Source organism: Cryptomeria japonica, chromosome 4, assembly GCF_030272615.1.
Source record: "Cryptomeria japonica chromosome 4, Sugi_1.0, whole genome shotgun sequence".
Classification (NCBI taxonomy): Eukaryota; Viridiplantae; Streptophyta; class Pinopsida; order Cupressales; family Cupressaceae; genus Cryptomeria; species Cryptomeria japonica.
This window is the reverse complement of record NC_081408.1, coordinates 285,803,899-285,822,617: the sequence shown is the minus strand read 5'-3', so window position 1 is coordinate 285,822,617 and position 18,719 is coordinate 285,803,899. Positions and strand designations below refer to the sequence as shown.

At 36.1% G+C, this 18,719-nt stretch overlaps 1 protein-coding gene across 1 annotated transcript; it reads right to left on the bottom strand.

The window, feature by feature from the left end:
* Nucleotides 1–2,058: 2,058 nt before the first annotated feature.
* Nucleotides 2,059–5,244, bottom strand: LOC131875461 (probable disease resistance protein At5g63020). The gene has a single exon (XM_059219801.1). The coding sequence runs from the start codon at nt 4,635–4,637 to the stop codon at nt 2,304–2,306; it is 2,334 nt and encodes a 777-aa protein (XP_059075784.1). The 5' UTR covers nt 4,638–5,244; the 3' UTR covers nt 2,059–2,303.
* Nucleotides 5,245–18,719: the final 13,475 nt, after the last annotated feature.

The window sequence follows — 18,719 nt, the reverse complement described above, 5'->3', positions numbered from 1 at the left end:
TTTTTCAACCTCTAATTAAACTTTTGTAATTTCTAACAAAAACATAGTTTTTCTATACTGCCATTAATGTTTATGCCTTTTTCCAAGGCTGTAATGTCTGTGTGCTTCCACAATCAATGCAGTTAAAGGAATTACATGTCTTTAACCATTTTGAAAAAATCCAATTCGCAAGTTTGAACTCAGTCTCCACAAACCCTACGCTGAATGTGTCTAATTCCTGGCAGAATTAGAGCTTTGGAAGAGGGCATGAACATGCATCACGGCATAATCAAAGCAACTTTTTTGTTTGATCCTGGTGAACATAGTTGCAAAATGTAAAAGCATATACAGTACACAAACTATTTAACAAAGTTGATAAAAGAATTATTACTGCATCATGCACAAAAATTACTTATGGAAGATGGAGAAGCATATTTATTTATTAAATATAAACTTACTAAAAATATGTTAGCATCAAGGATTTTGTTTACTGCATACAGTATGAGAATGTAAACCTCTACAGCAACAACCGTACATGTTACCCCTTGATGACTGCAGAAACAAAGTATGGAAACAAAACTAGAAAATAGCTTCCTTTTGTCCTGACTATAAGATTTAACGCTATATAGCACATGATAGATAAAGACTGAAAGTATACCCAAAGTAATGTTCCAAAAAAATCCAGCAACATCAGAAGAAATAGCAGCCAATCTCATCTGTATAAAGCCTTATACAAAAGGCAGAAAATATTATCACATGAGAGCCTTTAAGATTTAACATACGATATAACATGAATTAGCAAATGAAATCAAGAAAGTTGAGACTATTTTAAAGAGCAATTGTTACTTATCTGACATATTGAGAGCATCAATATCAAGCTCATCTCCAAAAAAATGTTATGGACAAATAGCAAGTACAATATCACAAAGCTAGTTAACAAATGGATGTCAAACAAAATACCCAGAGAATTAGATACTTATAGATATAGCTAATGGAACAGCAGATCGAGGAGCAACTAGGAGAAGAGTGTAAACAATAATAACACGGGGATGGGAAAACAAAAATTTGCTTGGTGAAAAAAAAAAGCCCTCCAGATGTGGATGCCAGTGATGGAGGACACCATGGAACACAATTACATGGTTACCAACATAACTCTGGACAGTGAAAAAGGATTTGAATCAGACTTAAAATAAAATAATTACTACCGGAATTGGCTTCATAGCTGGTGTCATACAACGCAGAAGCTAAAGTTTTGTATTTTTATCCCCATGAGTCCTTTTCTGCATATTAAGCTTTAAAGAAAATACACTGCATGTTATCAGAAACATCGCACGGTGAACAACCCTAGAAGAATGAAAGTTAAAAACAAGTACGAGTTTGTTTAGATCCTCTCTACGCTATCGAATACAATAAAAGCGCCCAAAGGAGAAATACCAGCAGCGCAAGCAACGTTTGACCATACCTACTCCATATTCCAAAATTCTCTTTTTTGTTGCGTCCACATATACATTTGCAAAAGACTGTAACTAATTTGATCCTCAGGCTAGCAGCCGGGGCCTCACAGTTAGCAAAACCTTCCACCGTTCGGAAAAAGTGGCATGCCATGCCGGTTGCATTCTCTATTTTCTTCAGCTCTATGCCTCGTCCTATTTGAAGTATCCACTACCTAACCTGCAAAGAGCTTTCAAAGTTACACAGAATATTACAGAACACACCGAACCTAAAAAGATCCTCAGTCAGTTACATATGTCACATTGAAAACGGCATGTGTGCAATGTATTTGCTTCCACATAATGTTTACGTGTAGGATGTTACTGCATCTTCCTGACAATCTGCCCTGCACCCTGCATTTTCCTGAAAATCTGCTGTGCACTTTGGTAATGGTGCGTTCTCTACGGGAATATTTCTGCGAGCCCTCTGCAAGACCAATCGAAAGGAACCAAAATAATACGATATAGCAAAATTTCTACTAAAAAATGAGCAACTTCTTTCTAAGAAATAACTGAAAATAAAGCCATACTAAAGTTTCTCGCAAATCGATTGGCTGAAGCATGAGATACTATGCATGACAGTAAAAAATTAAATTAATACAAACTTTATTTAAAACTACCCGTCTGATCATGAGATACTATGCATGACAGTGAAAAACAATTTGCATGGCAGCAACATGGCGATTTGCATGTGGTGAGACTCGGACTTGTGCATCAGTTAACAATAATTGATAAATTAGATTTGCGAAATTTAAAAATTCCACACACTTAATAGTTTATAGCAATCCTTGTACAGCACGATGCTGTCATTACAAGCTCCAGCAAAACTGTGGGTTAAACATGATAATTATCATTGATTTCCAGGATTTCCATGTACTTAGCACGAAGATGGTTCTTCATCTCTTCATCTTCCCAGCTAATTTCATTCCACCATTCCTTATCTCCTCTGATCTGTTCCAGAGACTTGAGATTATCAAGTCCCCATGGCAGTACTTTAACCTTCATGCAATGGAATATAGCCAAAATCTGCAACATGGGGAGAGCCCCCTCTTCGACAGAACTAAACAGACTCTCCAGAGATGGTAACATCCACAGTTTGAGCTTGCGCAGCCTTGTAAAGCAGTCTTTCCTCCCAAATTCTTTTCCCAACTCCTTGAGCAGAAGGCATTCCTCAATCTCTATTTCCTTCAGATTGGATAACCCGCCCAAACCTAATCCGGAAATAGTGAGCAGTAATTGAGAAGATTTGAGCTTTAAGTAGTTGAGGCTTTGTAATTCTGAGAATAAATTATGAGTTTCATCAATATGGCAGTCATACAGGTGGAGCCTCTCCAAGTTGTGCATGGCCCGCATGTCAGTGGGTAGATTTGTTTGACGAACTTGGGGCATCCAAAGTAGCCAAAGTTCTTGAAGCTCCACTAGATTCCCTACTGTTCTCTCCTTAATTGGGGATTTTAGGGTTAGACGCAGACGCTTGAGACGATGAAGTTTGCATACATGTTGCAGAGAAGCTTTCTTTAATTCTTCAGCTGTTTCGAATTCCAATGAAAATGCAAACAACGTCTTCCACATGTCAAGCTCTTCCAAACCAGCAAGCTGTGATATGTCGGGTGAAACAAACTCCAAATCATAACAGTGGGCTAACTTGAGAATTTGGAGACATTTCATCTCCTTTATCATGGATGGAATACTGATTAGAGGGGAGAAAGAAAGATCTAAAAACTGCACCCTACCCAGCTCAAATGCTTGATCAAGGAGTACCCTAATCTGGGTATTGGAAAGCTGGAGATACAGGAGATCGTTCAAACGTTGGATGGACTTTGGCAAGAATTTGATGGGCCTGTTGCTGAGATCAAGCACCATTAACATATACAGGTACTCCAGAAAGCCCTCCGGAATCTCTTCAATCGTATTCCAGCTCAACAACAGAGTCACCAGCTTCGTGCAATCAAAATTTTCAGGTACAGATCTGATACGGTTATGCATCAGTGATATCCTCACAGATATTGCCCTTGCAAAGGATGGAAACCAAGTTAAATTCTGACCTGCACGGAACAAGCTATTCTGGTCGATCTCAGCGATGTGTATCGCCATATCTCTGAGCAAATCATGGATTTTCACTTTCCAAATATCGAGCCCGTTTTCCTCTTTCATCTCAATGTCGATCATACATCGGTCCGCAAGGATCTTGAGAAAAACGTAGCGCCCTTCAAATTTGTTTTTCACTAGGCCCTCTGCCAACCACAATTGTATCAATTGATCAGCGTCGATTTCCTCGTCTTCTGTATAAGTTGCCAAGTACAGGAAACAAAGCCTGAGCTTATCTGTTTCCAGAGCATCGTAGCTGTGCTTCAGCGGCGCGAATAATTCCCTCAGAATTTCTTCATCAATGCGATGAAACTGGGGATCAATCGCCTTAAGCTCCTTCAGAATGCATTCCCATTCCGACCTGGCACTTCTGTGAAGCTGCGGCATTGTCCGAGCAAGCGTTTTGATTGTGAGGGGATGCCCTTTACACTCTTTTGCAATGCTTCTGGCCAAGCTCTCTATCTCGCTATCTGTACTCTGATCCTCACCAGCTACGAAGGCTCCTCTGCAGAAAAGCTCCCAACCTTCTTCCTCCGACATATGCTTCATTGCGATCATCTTGTCTGCTCTCATGTTCCTGCACACCTCTTTATCCCTAGAAGTCACTACAACTTTTATAGTATCCTCAGAAAGAGAAATTCCCAAATGTGAAACATCTATGCTTGTCCGTACATCGTCCAAAATGAGCAGCAGTCGCCTGTCCTTGAAAACCGAATGCAACACCCCTGCAGCTACGTCAATGCTCCAATTGGAACGCCAAGGCAACTCAATTCTCTCAAAAATACGCCTCTGGAGCGCAGAGATATCGGATTCTCTGGACACTGTAACCCAAATCACAAGCTTAAAGAAATTGAGTACCTTTTCATTGTTGTTGATTTGTTTGAGCAGGGACGTCTTTCCCAAGCCGGGCATTCCATGCACACCAACGATACGAACAGAGTCATCTTCCAGTACCCACGTCTCCAGTTCCGACAGCTTTTCCTGAACAAATGCGCCTACCAGCTCGTTCCGCATGGGCTGCAGCAGCGTCTCCGGAGGCTCTCCAAGGTCTCCATTCTTAGGAAAATTTGAATCTTTCATCTTCAGAAGCCCATCTATTTCCGCTAGAGCACTACTAATCTTTTGACTGGATCTTTTGACAAGCAAACAGTGAGGGCAGCAACAACACAAGCGACGGTGCTTGTTTTCTTCGTAATGGAGAAACACCTCTTCAGCAGATTTAACGATTCGCTCTTGTGTGTTTATCAAGTGCCTCACTACTGCCAAAGGCTGTAGACCTTTTCAACTTAACCCACTGTTAATTTGATCGACTATGCCCTTCACACGATCTATCTCATTGCGGAGGCGCTCGGCATCGTTGGACACGCTAGTTAGGGGCTTAATCTCTTTCGCAATTGCCTGCAAGCGACTGCTTATAATCTCTTTCACTCTTCCACTAATGGAATCCATTTACCCAGAGCAAACAGACTCTTAATGGAAAAGGAAATAATGAGAACTGATCGAAGCACTGTTTTATAAGTGTAGATTATAACCAAGAATGTTATCCTGTGCCTGTCTGAAGATCAACCATGGATCTTTCTTTCTTGAAAGTATTTTCCACAGAACCTGACATTCCCTACTTTCTTGCTTTATGGCATGTCTACTATGGACGATTTCCCCTTCTTTTCTTCTGCTGTACCGCAACATTCTATGGTCGGCCCACATTTCGGTTTAAGTAATCTCTCTTTTCTAGAATGCGCATAGAGATAATAGAAGCATATTTGCAATATAATTTTTTATAATTTCAGTCTTGCATTAATCATCATTGCACTTTTTTAAAGATGAATTTTACTAGTCGGGTAGTTTTAGAATAGCCAAGAAAGAGGTTATTTTATGTGAAATGATTTCTTTGATCTTATTTTGGGTTTCATTTTTTTGGAACGGATTATAAAAAGTAAGTTATTATTCACATAGCGTATTGGTAAACAACAATTTTATTATTGTAGTTGCATGTGTTTGATAAAAAAAAAAGTTATTGTTTATATTTGTTAGCTTAGAAAATGTTTATTGTTTATAAACTCGAAGGTTTTAAAGATGAGAAAGTAGAGTAGCGGAGGAAGAGGTGTTAGGGTTTCAATAGATGGGAAAGGAGAAAGCAACAATGGTGACCTAAATGAGGGTGGATTTTACTTGTGTTGTGTTTCCTTGGGCAAGGCATTGGTGTTTTTGGTCTTCTCTGAGAGGAAGGCTCTCTTGTGGCACCCCTATTTGTGGGTTCTATGTCTATGACATTTTTCTCTTCTGGTTGGTCAAGTTTGAGATAACTTCCCTTTAGATATGCCTCTTTTTGGAGATGGGGTCTTGTGATTGTGCTCTAGTGCCTTTTGCTCTTTAGTTATTAGAAGATTCTCATGGGCTTTTCATTCAACACGGAAGTGACTATGCATGCTTTGTCTATTGGGGGCTATTTCTCCTTCTAGCTAGTGGGTTGGTTTTTCAGGCTTTATTTGGGGAGACCTCATAATATGATTGATAGAGGTTGTTGGAGGTCTTCTTCAAGATGCCCTATTGGGGTTGTGAAATGGCATTTCTATTTCAAGCTCCTGATAGGGTGTACATTAGTCAATATGGGCCCTTGCTTAAGTGCATGTGGGTTGTGGGTGTGGCTTCCATTGTATTTTTTGTCAAGGTTTTTCTTCTCACTTCTACAACCATTGTTTGTTGGTTTTTACGATGCAAGGTCCCTAGTCTCTCAATTGTTTATCAATGGGTGTCAACGGTCATTGTTAGAGTTTCTCATTTCGTGGAGGCTCTTGAGGTGGTTACCCATTGTGGGCTTTGTTTCTTTACCTGGCATTTGTTGATTGCTCATAGATTTGAGGCCTTGTTTCTTATTGTTTCTCGCTCAGTTTTTGGACTCCTCTCTCTATGCTTCCTATATTCTATTTGAGTGGATTGTGGATTGTTTTTGCCACAATTTATACTGTGGAGGTGTCTGACAACCCTTTTTCTAGAGTGTGGTGGACCCTTCAAAACAGTGCCCCCATTCTCCTATATGCCTCCAATGTTGGTTATCTTTGGTCGAAGATGGTGAGCATTTGGGATCCCATTTATAGAGGGGCTTCTTAGGTGAGTTTTTCGTGTTTTTGTTTTGAGGGATTTGGGATGGACTCTTCTCAACCTTTTGTGGGATCTAATGTGGGTGTTAGTTTAGGTTCTTGGGGTTTTGGGGTCTTTGCACTTCTTAGGGAATGATGGTCTTCCTTTTGAAGTGTGTTTGGTATTGCTAGTTGTGGGAGGGTAGTGGATGCATGTTGAGGGTTGGTTACTCTATGAGCATTTAACAAGAAAGGGTCCTGCTCCCTTCTTACTTGCTCCTTTGGTGGTGTCGAATCTCCTTTGGGTGATGTTATTTTCTTCTTGGGCTTGTGCTTCATCCCCTGTCCTCATATGGCTCATGTGCTAGGTTAGTTAAGTGCTCCATTTGTGGGCACTTATAACACCTTGTGGGTTTCTTCCTTGTCGGTGAAAGTATTGGCTGAAGGTGGTCTTGCGAAAATCCTTTCAAGATGTATTGGTTTTTTTCTGCTCCATGGACTATTTTAGTTCTAGTGCAAGGAATATTTGTACAAGGATGGTTCGAGGTGCTTTCTTGAACTCCTTTATTTTGATGAGGTGATTTTGTGTTGTAGGGAACTTTTTTCCTGCTAGTTTGGAGTTTTGGTCAAAAATATTTGGTCAAGAAAAGGTTTGCCTTTTTTGGTTTTTGTATCTTGGTGGTGTTATTGTTGGTGAGTTCCCCTTTTGTACACTGACATGGTGGTTATGTAATGGCTCTAGCCTATCCTTGTTTTATCTACTCAAAACTTGGAAAATATTGTACCAACAAATATTTTTTGTTTAAATAGTTAATAGCAACATTTGTTTACTAAATGCCAAATGAATGATTAATTAAAAGTTAAATATGATAAATATTTATCTTATTTTTGTTAGAAAAAAATTACTTTTGATCAATAAATTTAGTATTGTTTAGAATAGTCATTTAGAAATATCATAAAGACCTTTAAACATTGGGAGGTCCATCATAGCATGCCAAGATTATAGTTCCTATTGGGTGAATAATTATTGATTCACTAGGTATTTGATCATTAGAGTAGAGACATATTACCCTAGGGATATATACTAAATCAGACAATGATTTCAGGATTAAATAAATTTAGGTAATTGCAAATGATAATGATGATATTACTAGGATTTGGCTACCATGTATTTGATGTATATAAGGCCACCCCTGGGTTCCCTAGGTGTCTCGATATATATTGTTATTCACTTGATAATTTGTAAACTATTGTTTATTTTATGATGATTGGACATTGGTTGCAATAATAGATAATGTACTCATGATGACACATATAGAATAATTTTAATAGTTTGTTGATCTTATTTGAATGAAGGTTATTAAATATTTAAATTACTACGGTATTAACATAAATTGATCAATCAAATGCTTTGATCATCTATGATGAGATTATTCTTGTTTTGAGTAATACCTGTCATGTTTTTACTTATTGAACGAAGTTAAACAACTACTATATTTAAAAATTATATTAATGCAAATCATATAATTATTAAATATTATGCTAAGTTTCATTAAGTTGCTGGATGAAATTGATCAAATCATGTGCTTGATTGTCTACGCTTTTAATGTATATTTCTCTGAATGTTATTTGTACATGGATATATCATTGCATAAAATAAAGTGTGTAGGTTTATTTCATGGCCAATGGAATGAAGGTCTTTGGGTAACCCTATTGTGATTTTGTTTTAATTGTTATTCTATACACCAAAAATTGGCTTGAGAAAAAATAATTAAATACATTTTATTTAATTAATACCAAATTCCTCTATCTATACATGTATTCTTTAATTTATTTGCATGATTCATTCTTCTTATCCTAAAAACATTTCGAACTCATCCATCAACTCATCTTATCATGCCACATGAAATTGCCACATCAATAAAATTAAATATTCTCAAATATTTAATTGCTCAATTATCTTCAACAAACTAAAGAGACACATGGCATTGCAACTAATTGGGAAGACACTTTGCCTTCCTTTTTTCTCTCCACCCTCCAAATAGCCCTTGTTTCCCCTTAAGGAAACATGATTCACTTTTCTCTCTATCTTCTCCATCTCAAATCCTTCATCTTCTCAAATCAAATCCTAACGATCCATCTTTGCCACCTAGGACATGAGCCTTGGAATATCTATAAATAAACCTTAATTTTCCCAAATCAAGGTCCAGAAGCTAGAAGATCATTTGTACAAATTAGGAACATTAATCATTTCTAGCATTTTAGCATTCTTTGAGCATTTACCAGAGCATAACATAGTTTGTATCATTTTAGCATAGATCAACGAAGCATTTCATCATAATGTAGATTAAATTACATCTCATCTAGATTAATCCCATACAATTGTAGGAAGAATTTCTTGTATTTGCATCTAATCTCATTCTCTAAGTTGTCATTTTGAAAGCCACAAGTTTATAAATCTGAGAGATAATATGGCTTGATAAATCCTTGGAGATAGAGGACAATGGGAGATTTACAAGAAGGCTGAGTTTGAATTCCTTTCTCTTAATTTGCTTTCAATTTAGTCACATTGATGTGTTTAGTGTTTAATTTAATTAACACATAATTGTGGTACACATTTTTTAGCACCTGTTGAAGGGCCCTACTCTGTTATTAACATTTTTATCATATGATTTTTAAAAATACATATCTGGAGTTTCATTTCAACTTAAAGTCTAGCACATTCAACTTAAACTTTGGTGCATTTAACCTTTGTTATAGTGCATTCAATCTTTGTTATAATGCATTTGATTCATTATGTTCCACATTTAATAGTTATTTTAGCACATTTAATAGTTATTTTAGTGCATTTGATTCATTATGTTGTGCATTTAATAGTTATTTTAGTTCATTTGATTTAGTCTGTTGCACATTTAACAATTTATCTAGCACATTTAATTTTTGTTTTAGCTCAATTGACATAGAAACCAAAGTTTCTCTAATCAATGCCTTTGTCTGATTTGTAGGTGAATTTCTCAAAATTGAAGACTAGACAAAGAAGAATTCAAACTATTGACAGTGTGTTGTAGGACTTAGAATGTAGATCTTTTCAAAATAGTTGTTTATTTCTTTTATCTACATGCTTAAAATAGGCACATGGCTTAAGTAAAGGGCTAATCAAATATTGTCTACCATGCTTGTAAAGTGATAGGCATATACTTTCCCCTTAATTGGGTGACAAAAAAGCCAAACTCACTCTTTCAATTTATCATATTAGGATAACACCTATAAGGCAGGGTGAGAGGGGAATGACATAAGTGGGAATAACTAAAGTCGAGTCATTACAGCCCACTATAATCAAATGTAATTGTGCTAAAAATCATAGCCAGCTGTAGTGTTCATTTATAGCCCTCCCCCAGTATCCTCACAATGCATAAATCCTTTTTTCTAAATGTTGGGAGGCCTCTTGAGGGAGTTTATCATTGACACACAAAACAAAAACCCTTACTATGAGCCATAAGTGTAGAATCTAGCCGAGTCAATAACACATTTTTTTAATATTATAATGCAAGGGTGGGGAAGAATCTACCCCCAAGAGCTCACCGTAAGCCTCCCAAGAAAATGATCTAATTGAGCAGAAATTCTCTTTGCATCAACTTCTGGTAAAAGGCAAAAAAATGGGTGCACCCTAGGGTGTGACATGGTTGTTTGAGCTGACAAAGATTCCAACTTGCGGGCTATGATATTATAATTACCCTTGAGAATAGGAGAGCATGATTGATGTGTCTTCAATTGTTCAAAACCTATGCAAATCATTGGGATTTGAAAATATTCTAGAACATATAGTTGATGTTTAGATTAAGACCATTGATTGTTCATGTTTTCTTACTGTCTTTTTTTTTCAGAAATCAAAAAATCATCCTATTGAGAAATTAAAATTCAAAAAGATCAAAAAACGCATGTAAATTTTTTTTAAAAATCTAGAAACCTCCCCAAAACAAAGTAGAATTCCACATTTGACCATTCTTCTTGAGCTTTTGATCATTCTTCTTGTATATTTGATCATTCTTCTTGTGCATTTGACCATTTCTCTATCACATTTGACCTCTGTTATATCACATTTGATTACTGTTAGTACGCCTTTGATAAATCGTTCTGTGCATACTCATTCTATCAATGCATTTAGTCAGGCACATTGGAAATAGAGGGAGCTTCCAAACATTTTGCAAAAAATAAAAAATTTGTTTTAGATACCCTTTTCAGTTTTCTACTGGTTCACATTAACACAAAATCATTGTTGAGTAAAAATAGACCAAATTTTAACAAGTGACATGATTACACATTTCAAAACATGGAAATCAAATACTCTTTTTATCCTTTCAAATCACTCAAATTAATTAAGTTTCAAAATCAGGATCTATCATCCTAAATCAGGACTCTTCATTAACATCTAAACATAAAAAGTCTCATCAATAGGAGAATACCATAATTTCCTATTTTGACACTATAAACTTGACACAAACAAGTATATGAAATAAAAAATAATTCAAAATATTCATAATTAAATCACTTGTATGCCTATATTGACTAGAGCTCAGAAGAAAAATCTCAAAGAGATTGAAAAAGAAACACAACAAACCATGAAATGTAGGGAAGAGAACCGTTTTCTCAAATATTCAAGTCCCATAAACATGGATGTGCATGAGAGAACTGGCGAATTGAGCCAAGAAGTGCAACAAGATCATAATTTGATAAAGAGAAATACTTCCTCATGTTGGCACATCAAGGTGTTAAAATACATATTGATTTCAATTTAATCAAATTTAAAGATGATCAAAGGAAAAGGGACACTAATAATAATTCATTAGATACCTTAACTCAAAAAATTCAATCTCTCCAACAACAAATGTGTTTAATGAAAAGAGGAACCACAAAGACATACTCCTTGGAGGACATATGCTCACACCCTTTTTATAGGAGCTTACAAATGATTCCATTTCCTCCTAATTTTGAAATCTCTAAATATGAGAAATACATGGTGAAAATAGATCCACAAGACCATGTTAGAGAGTTTTGTGTAGAAAGCATGGAGGTATCACACAATGACACTTACTTGACAAGGTTATTCTCGAAGAGCTTAGGAGGACAAGCCATGTAATGGTTCTCAAAAATTACTCTTGGTATCAAATGTGGATAATTTTTTCACTCACTATTAATTCAACATTAAACATTAAGTGACCATGATTCATCTATGCAACGCAAGACATAAAGGTGGAGAGCCTTTCCTCACTTTCTTACAAAGATGGACACACTTATCTGCCAAATATTCTCGACCCACACCCAAACAAGAGAAGATGGACATTTTTATCAATAACCTAAACAATGAGATAAGTTATGCACTTCAATTGCAATGTCCACCTAACTTCAAAAAACTCATTGAAAAGGGAATCAAGATTGAAGAATCCTTGGTGAAGAAACAGAAAATAAATATTTACAAAGAAGGGGAAATCTATTCTAATAATGCTAACAACAATAACAACAATGATAAATTAAAGTTTTGGACAAGGAACAAAAACATTATTAAATGCAATGTGAAACCAAAAAAACCCATCCTAAATCTATCAAGTACCACACCCAAAAATAATAAAGAGAACAATAGGCCAAAACTACCCCCTAATCCACCTCAAAGGAAATTCAAACCTTTGGGGGAGACACTTGAATCAGCTTTCAAAGAACTCATTGCAAATAATCTCATAACACTACCTAATACATGATATTTTTAACCAAGAGTCAAACCATCATGGTGGAATGATGCACATTATTGTTATTACCATAGAAGCAAGGGGCATAGAAAAAATGGATTTTAAATATTAAGACATTTGGTACAAGATTTGATAGATAAAGGTGACATAACTATTGAGGGACATAAGACAAATGATGAACATGGAGTCTTTTAAAATCCTAGTAGAATCTTCTTCCATAAACAAAGGGAGTGGGGTAAACTATGTCTATGACAATGTGATGAACCACCTTTCAGCATCTGACTCACAAGTTAATGTTATCAAAATCAAAGAGTAACTAGAAAATGCACCTGTAAATGCGACTAAAGGAGGTCAAGCTAAAGTCATGTTGAATGGAACCACTATTGGCAATTGATACTCATTTGTTGGCTTCTAATGGTTGATTATTGGTTTAGGGTTGTCATTGATGGCAACTTTTTATGAGATTCCCATCCAGTAATCATGAATCTTGATTTCCAAAAGTGGATGTCAAGCAGTAGCCAGTGAACCAGTATTTCAGGATGAGCAAAGCATTTTTGGTCCAGAAGCTTTCTAGTGATTGCAAAGCTATGAATCATGTATGGATTGATTGAGCTAACATAGAAACATCATTTTATTTTTGTTTTGGTGATCCGCATTTATCTTTGGTGATCTGGTCAAGCCGATATATGACGACACATTACATTAGTAGGCTATCTTGATAAATGATCTATTTTGTGATTATGGATATATGTGACTGATATAGATGATCTTTTTGATGTATTATATGATTTTATGTGAGCAATTGATGATTGAGAATCCATTTTGGCACAGTTTCACGTGCGCATTCTTGATCTAGTAGCTAACTAAGATAGTGAACATGTCTAAACAAAGCAGAACAATAGAGGTGATTCGGTCAGTGTATTTGGCACTTAACCAGAACTCATCCAAGAATTGTAGATGCTATTTTCAAGTTCATTTTCTACAATTCACCATTTTAATTAATCAATAAGGCAATGAGCCTTCCAGGGTTGTATCCCTTATTGTATTTGAGCAGTGAGCCCTAGGCAGTGTGCCTGAATGCTTGTGCATTGCCCATATTGTAATATCATTTTGCTACTGGCCATAGTGGGATAATATTATGGGTTCAAATCCCACCATGGTTTTTCCCATTTGGGTTTTGACATAAAAATATAGTGTTATGATTTTGTGGTTGATAGTTTTATGCTCTTGCATTTCAATTTCATGTATATGCTTCTGATGGTTTAAACTTAAGTATAAAAAATTTACTAATTGGTAGATCACTGATTTCCCCCCCTCTTAGTGATCCGTGATTCCAACAATTGGTATCAAAGCCTAGTTCCTCAGAGGAAGCTTAACTGCTTCAGGAAGGTTTGAGAGATTGAGAAAGTAGATTTCGATTTTCCAAGACAGCTCAATGTGGCACTCGAGGATCTTGATGCAACAAGAAATGAGATTAGTTCCTTGAAAAGAAACTTAAATGTTGATGATGATTTCATTAACAACTTGAAGGATCAAGTAAACACTTCAAGAGACAAGAGGAAAGAATTGATGGATAAGCTAAAGGAGAAAGAAGATCAAATCATGGAAAATTTGGGTAAAAGTGATGAAGTTGACAAGCTTGAGAGAGAGAATGTTGCTTTGAAGAATGAGATGCAATCCATTCTGATGAGGTTAACTAAGGAGATTGAGGACCATAAGAAAAATGAATATAATTTGGGACAATTATTGAAGGAAAGAGATGATGAATTATTTAGGCTTACCTATGAGAATGATTGGTTGAAGCTTGAGTTGACATAGTCAAGGAATAATGGTCAAGAAATTGAAAGACAAATTGCTGCCTTAAGAGATGAAATTTCTATAGCCAATGATTACAAAAACAAATTCAAAGCTAGCTTAGCAAGGCTCGATGAGATGCTAGAAAGTCAGAGACATGGAAAGGACATACAGAGACTTGGGACTTGGATTTGAGAAAGGTGAATCCTTTGAATCTAGACAACGCAATGCAAATCCTAATCAGAAGAAGAGAAAGAATCCTTTGGTAAGACAACCTAGTGCCCATAAATTCAATGGTAGATGCTTTAATTGCAATAAATTTGGTCATATGATTAACCAATGTAGAAGTAGGATGAATAATGAAATGAACAACATGGATAATGTTCCTACCTTTATCGGTCAATGTTTCATTTGCAATAATTTTTGTCACAAGTAAAATATGTGTTGAGTAGTAATTAATAACTTCCAAAAACAGAGCTGCTATGCTTGTGGGATGTTTGGAAATATCTCTAACCAGTGCAGGATGAGACCAAATCAGATGAACTGTAGACCTATGCAGAATGTTGTTTATCGTGCATGCAATAAAACCAGTCACATTGCAAAGTACTGTAGAAGAAAGAACAATGATTAGGTAGACAAAAACAAATTGAATGGGAAGGGCAAGGTAAGGTAGAAGAGATCAGAGATAAACATGAGGAGATGTGGGTCAGAAAAGATGAATCTAAAATAGACAATTGATCTACAATCGAATCCAGTGCAGGATCTTCATCTGATAACTAGGGCTTTATACCTTAGGGGGAATTATTCATCTAGATTCTAAGAACCCCCTCTTCAATGTCTACTATATATTCTGAAAGGTTGCAGAAGGCTTAAATCATATATACAGATGTTTTCTGGAAGTTTCAGAGAAGATTTGATGCTTCGGTAAGTGAATCTATTAAAACCAAGGTAATCGGTTGCAACATTTATTGCAATGAGGAATTAGGTTTTTGAAGGTTAAAAGTGCATTTTAAAGCTTCATTCATCACAATGCGATCACGAGAATAGTGAAAAGTAGAAGAGCAAAGCAATTTGGCAATCTCAATAGTGATTTCAATGATCCTGAAGAGAATTCGAGCACCCAGTTGTAAATTAAGGTATTTATCTATTTTAGACTATTAGTTTCTGCAAACCCTAAGTTTGAAATGGCTTCAGACTAGAATTTATACCCCATTGGTTGTCGAGATTTAGGATAGATCCAAACTTGTTTTCAAGAAACACCCTTTCAAGTCTATTGAAGATGATCTAGAAGGTGCACTTTCTTCGATACCCTATGATGCCCTTCACAATGAGGATATTAGGGTATACATCCATTGTGATCTTGAGGAGCTTGGCAATGCTGACATGTTGAACCTATACAACAAACTTTTTGTGATTAGTTTGGGAAACATCAAACCATAATATAAAAATTTTTAGGACCAGGGTTTTTCCTAGTTCATCCATTTTTGATTGTTCAATGAAGCACAATGGATCCAGTATATTCTTAGTTGAGTCCATTATGAGTTCATATGGCTTGATAGGCCTTGCAAGATCACTAAAAAGGAAATTCAAGTTTTGACATGCCTCAGTAAAACTGGTGAAGTACCTAGCCTGAAAAAAGTATCAAATAACACAGTGATAGCCACTACTCGTTGCAAGTTCGACAACAAAGAAATGACTATCAATGATATTCTAGAACATGATGTGAAGTTTGCTTCAATGGTGGTCGGATACAAAGTTACCAGTCAAGTAGACACAACTTTGTCACCGCAATTGCCATATATACAATATATTAGATGCTCAAGAATGACAAGAGGTATGATCTATGTATAGTCATTCTGAATGAGCTAATGAGTAATTTGAAGAAAATTAAGAAAGACAAGAAGAACACTTTTAAATATGGAACTCTTCTTTTTTTTTTGGCCTTATATTTCTTGAACGAGATACCTGGTGTAAATGGAAAGGTCCAATGGGCCTATGATTGACTGGTGGCAATGAAAATCAAAGAGGGATTGTGTAGAATAAGAGATGCAACAATGAGAATACCTTCTTCTAAGGTTATTTCCAAACTTTCTAAACCATAATGAATAAGAGAGAAAGAATCCCTAAGAAGATTGTGGAGAAGTATGAGTAAAATATTTGTTTCATGGTTGATAGAGATCAATGTCAAATGGAAATTGTGGAGCCTAGGACAGTGTGGATCATGCCCATGGGGTATGAAGTTGACTCTACCATGCTTGAGGCATATTCTCAACACCTATTGATCTAACTAGTGGATCCAAACGAAGAAAGATTTGGAACATTCAAGAAGAAAGACCTTGAATTACATAGGCAGTTAACTATACCTACTAGAAAAAGAAATGGTGCAAAGATGGTTGAGGAAGTTGTAGTGTACATGGGATTCACCAGGGAGGAGGTGAAGTAGGTAAGAGAAAACCAAAAATCCTAAGGCTGACCCAATTCCCTCCAAGGCTAAACCAAAAGAGACCAAGTTTGGCCCTGCTTTGGTTGCACCATCTTGAGGACAAAGTCCATCCAGAAAGGGAGTGTTGAAGAAAACTGAGAAGTCTAAGATGAGTTATGTTTCTATGTCTCTGGTGGCCTCTGAGAAAAAACCTGAGGAAGTAGAAAAGGCTAAGAAGAAAGGTGAATTTGTAAGAGTGGTGAGGAAGCCATAGTCTGGTGGATCCCAACAAAGTAAGATAGGAAAATTTAAACTTGCCCCTACCAGACAACCCAAAAGAGGAAGACATATCAAAACTCAACTTGATATAGATCCTAAATTCAGTGATAAGCAAGGTAAATCTACATTTGTTCCTCCATTGTCACCACACCAATTATTTGATGAGGTAATTGTGGATGGTAATTTGAAGAATATTGGAATATGTTATAAAAAATTGAATGAGGTAGATTGAAGAAAAGTAGGAGCTGTTGTTTTATACTTGCACAATTTTAGTAAAACATTGATTGAGATGGAGAAGAGAATTCCTAAGGACCTATACAACATTATTTATGCAAGGAGACTGGTTGCTAGCACAACAGATAAGGAAATGAAAGAAAGAGAGTTGATAAATGTTTGAACCTATATCACTTGAGATGAATTCAAAGGGCTCATTAAGGAAGCTAATAAGAAAGAATTTAGAAGAAAAAATAGGGCAAACAGGTTGATGATAGGAAAGGTGGAAGAGGTAAGAAAGGAAACTAAAGATATATGGAGAAAAATAATGGTGAATGATCCTTTGGACAAATATACATTTAAGTCTTCTCACCTGGAAGAAAAAGAAGGTATTTTCAGTGATTAGAAGGATGAAACTCAGACTAAGGGACATCCAGAAGATCAAGGAAACACAAATCTAGATTCTAAGACCGATGATAATCCTTCGGTGATAGAGAGTTCAGTAGAACCTAAGATATAAAAGGATGATACTACATCAAGTGGCAACACCGGTGCACAAGATAAATGGGATGGAGAAGAGGTAAAGGTTGTTTTGGTTGACAAGGGCAAATGAGTTGTTGTTCTAGAAATTGATACTCCTACAACCACAAGGATGCCACCTCAAATTTCCATTAATCTAGATGGTCCTCTTAACCTTGGAAACATGTCTCCTGCTAAGAAGCTAATGCTTGTTGCAACTATTCAATCTCAGGCCAGTTAGGATATGGTAAAATCTGAGTCAAAAGACAAAAAGCTCATTTTGATGTTTGTTGATGTTTTGCAAAAGGTGACTTTGGGTGTACACTTAGATTATAATGCTAGCCCCTTCATTAAATTGTTACAATTGATTAATAGTGTAAATTCTATTTTTGATTCTTTAGAAAAGTCTACTACTAAGAGAGTTTTGGATAGATTTAAGGATGTAAGAATGCAAACATCCTGGAAGATGATTGAAAATGATAGAGTGAGTTTGAATAAAGGTCTACAAGTTATTTCAAATGTATTGGCAATCCTTTGATCCCAATATAGCTCCAACCAACAGTGTTGAAGGACATATATTGGCTCTAAATGATCAGATCTCAAGCCTCAATGCGGACAAGGGCATAATTTTGAGGAGAGTTGGTGAACTCTGGAACTTAATTTCCCCCTAGTTGGACACCATGTTAAGTAATAAGGTAGCCTGTATGAAGGCAATAACTCAACCTATTTCTTCTGATACCAAGAAAGTAGAGATTCATGCAACTATATTTAGTGCATTCATTATAGTTTTTGATAGCTTGAAGAGTGGGTGGGACACTCACCTAGGATTTTTGGAGACCATGTTTGCTAACATCTTCAAGTATTTTTAAAGTCTCTAATAGGTATCTTTGTATATAAATTTTGGACAAAACCACATCTTTGGCATTTCTATTAAAGTGGGAGAGAAAAGGTGAAAAATGTACAATATAGAAGATTGTAATTATAGGTTTTAGACTTCTTTGTCTAAGGGGGAGCCTTAGAATTTCTTTTGATTTGATGTACAGTTCTCAACACTCCACCATTTTTCATGAGTGTTGCCATCAATGCCAAAGGGGGAGATTGTTGGCAATTGAAACTC

Coding starts and splice junctions, on each gene's coding strand:
- LOC131875461 (XM_059219801.1), bottom strand. CDS start 4,637: ATGAAAGATTCAAATTTTCCTAAGAATGGAGACCTTGGAGAGCCTCCG.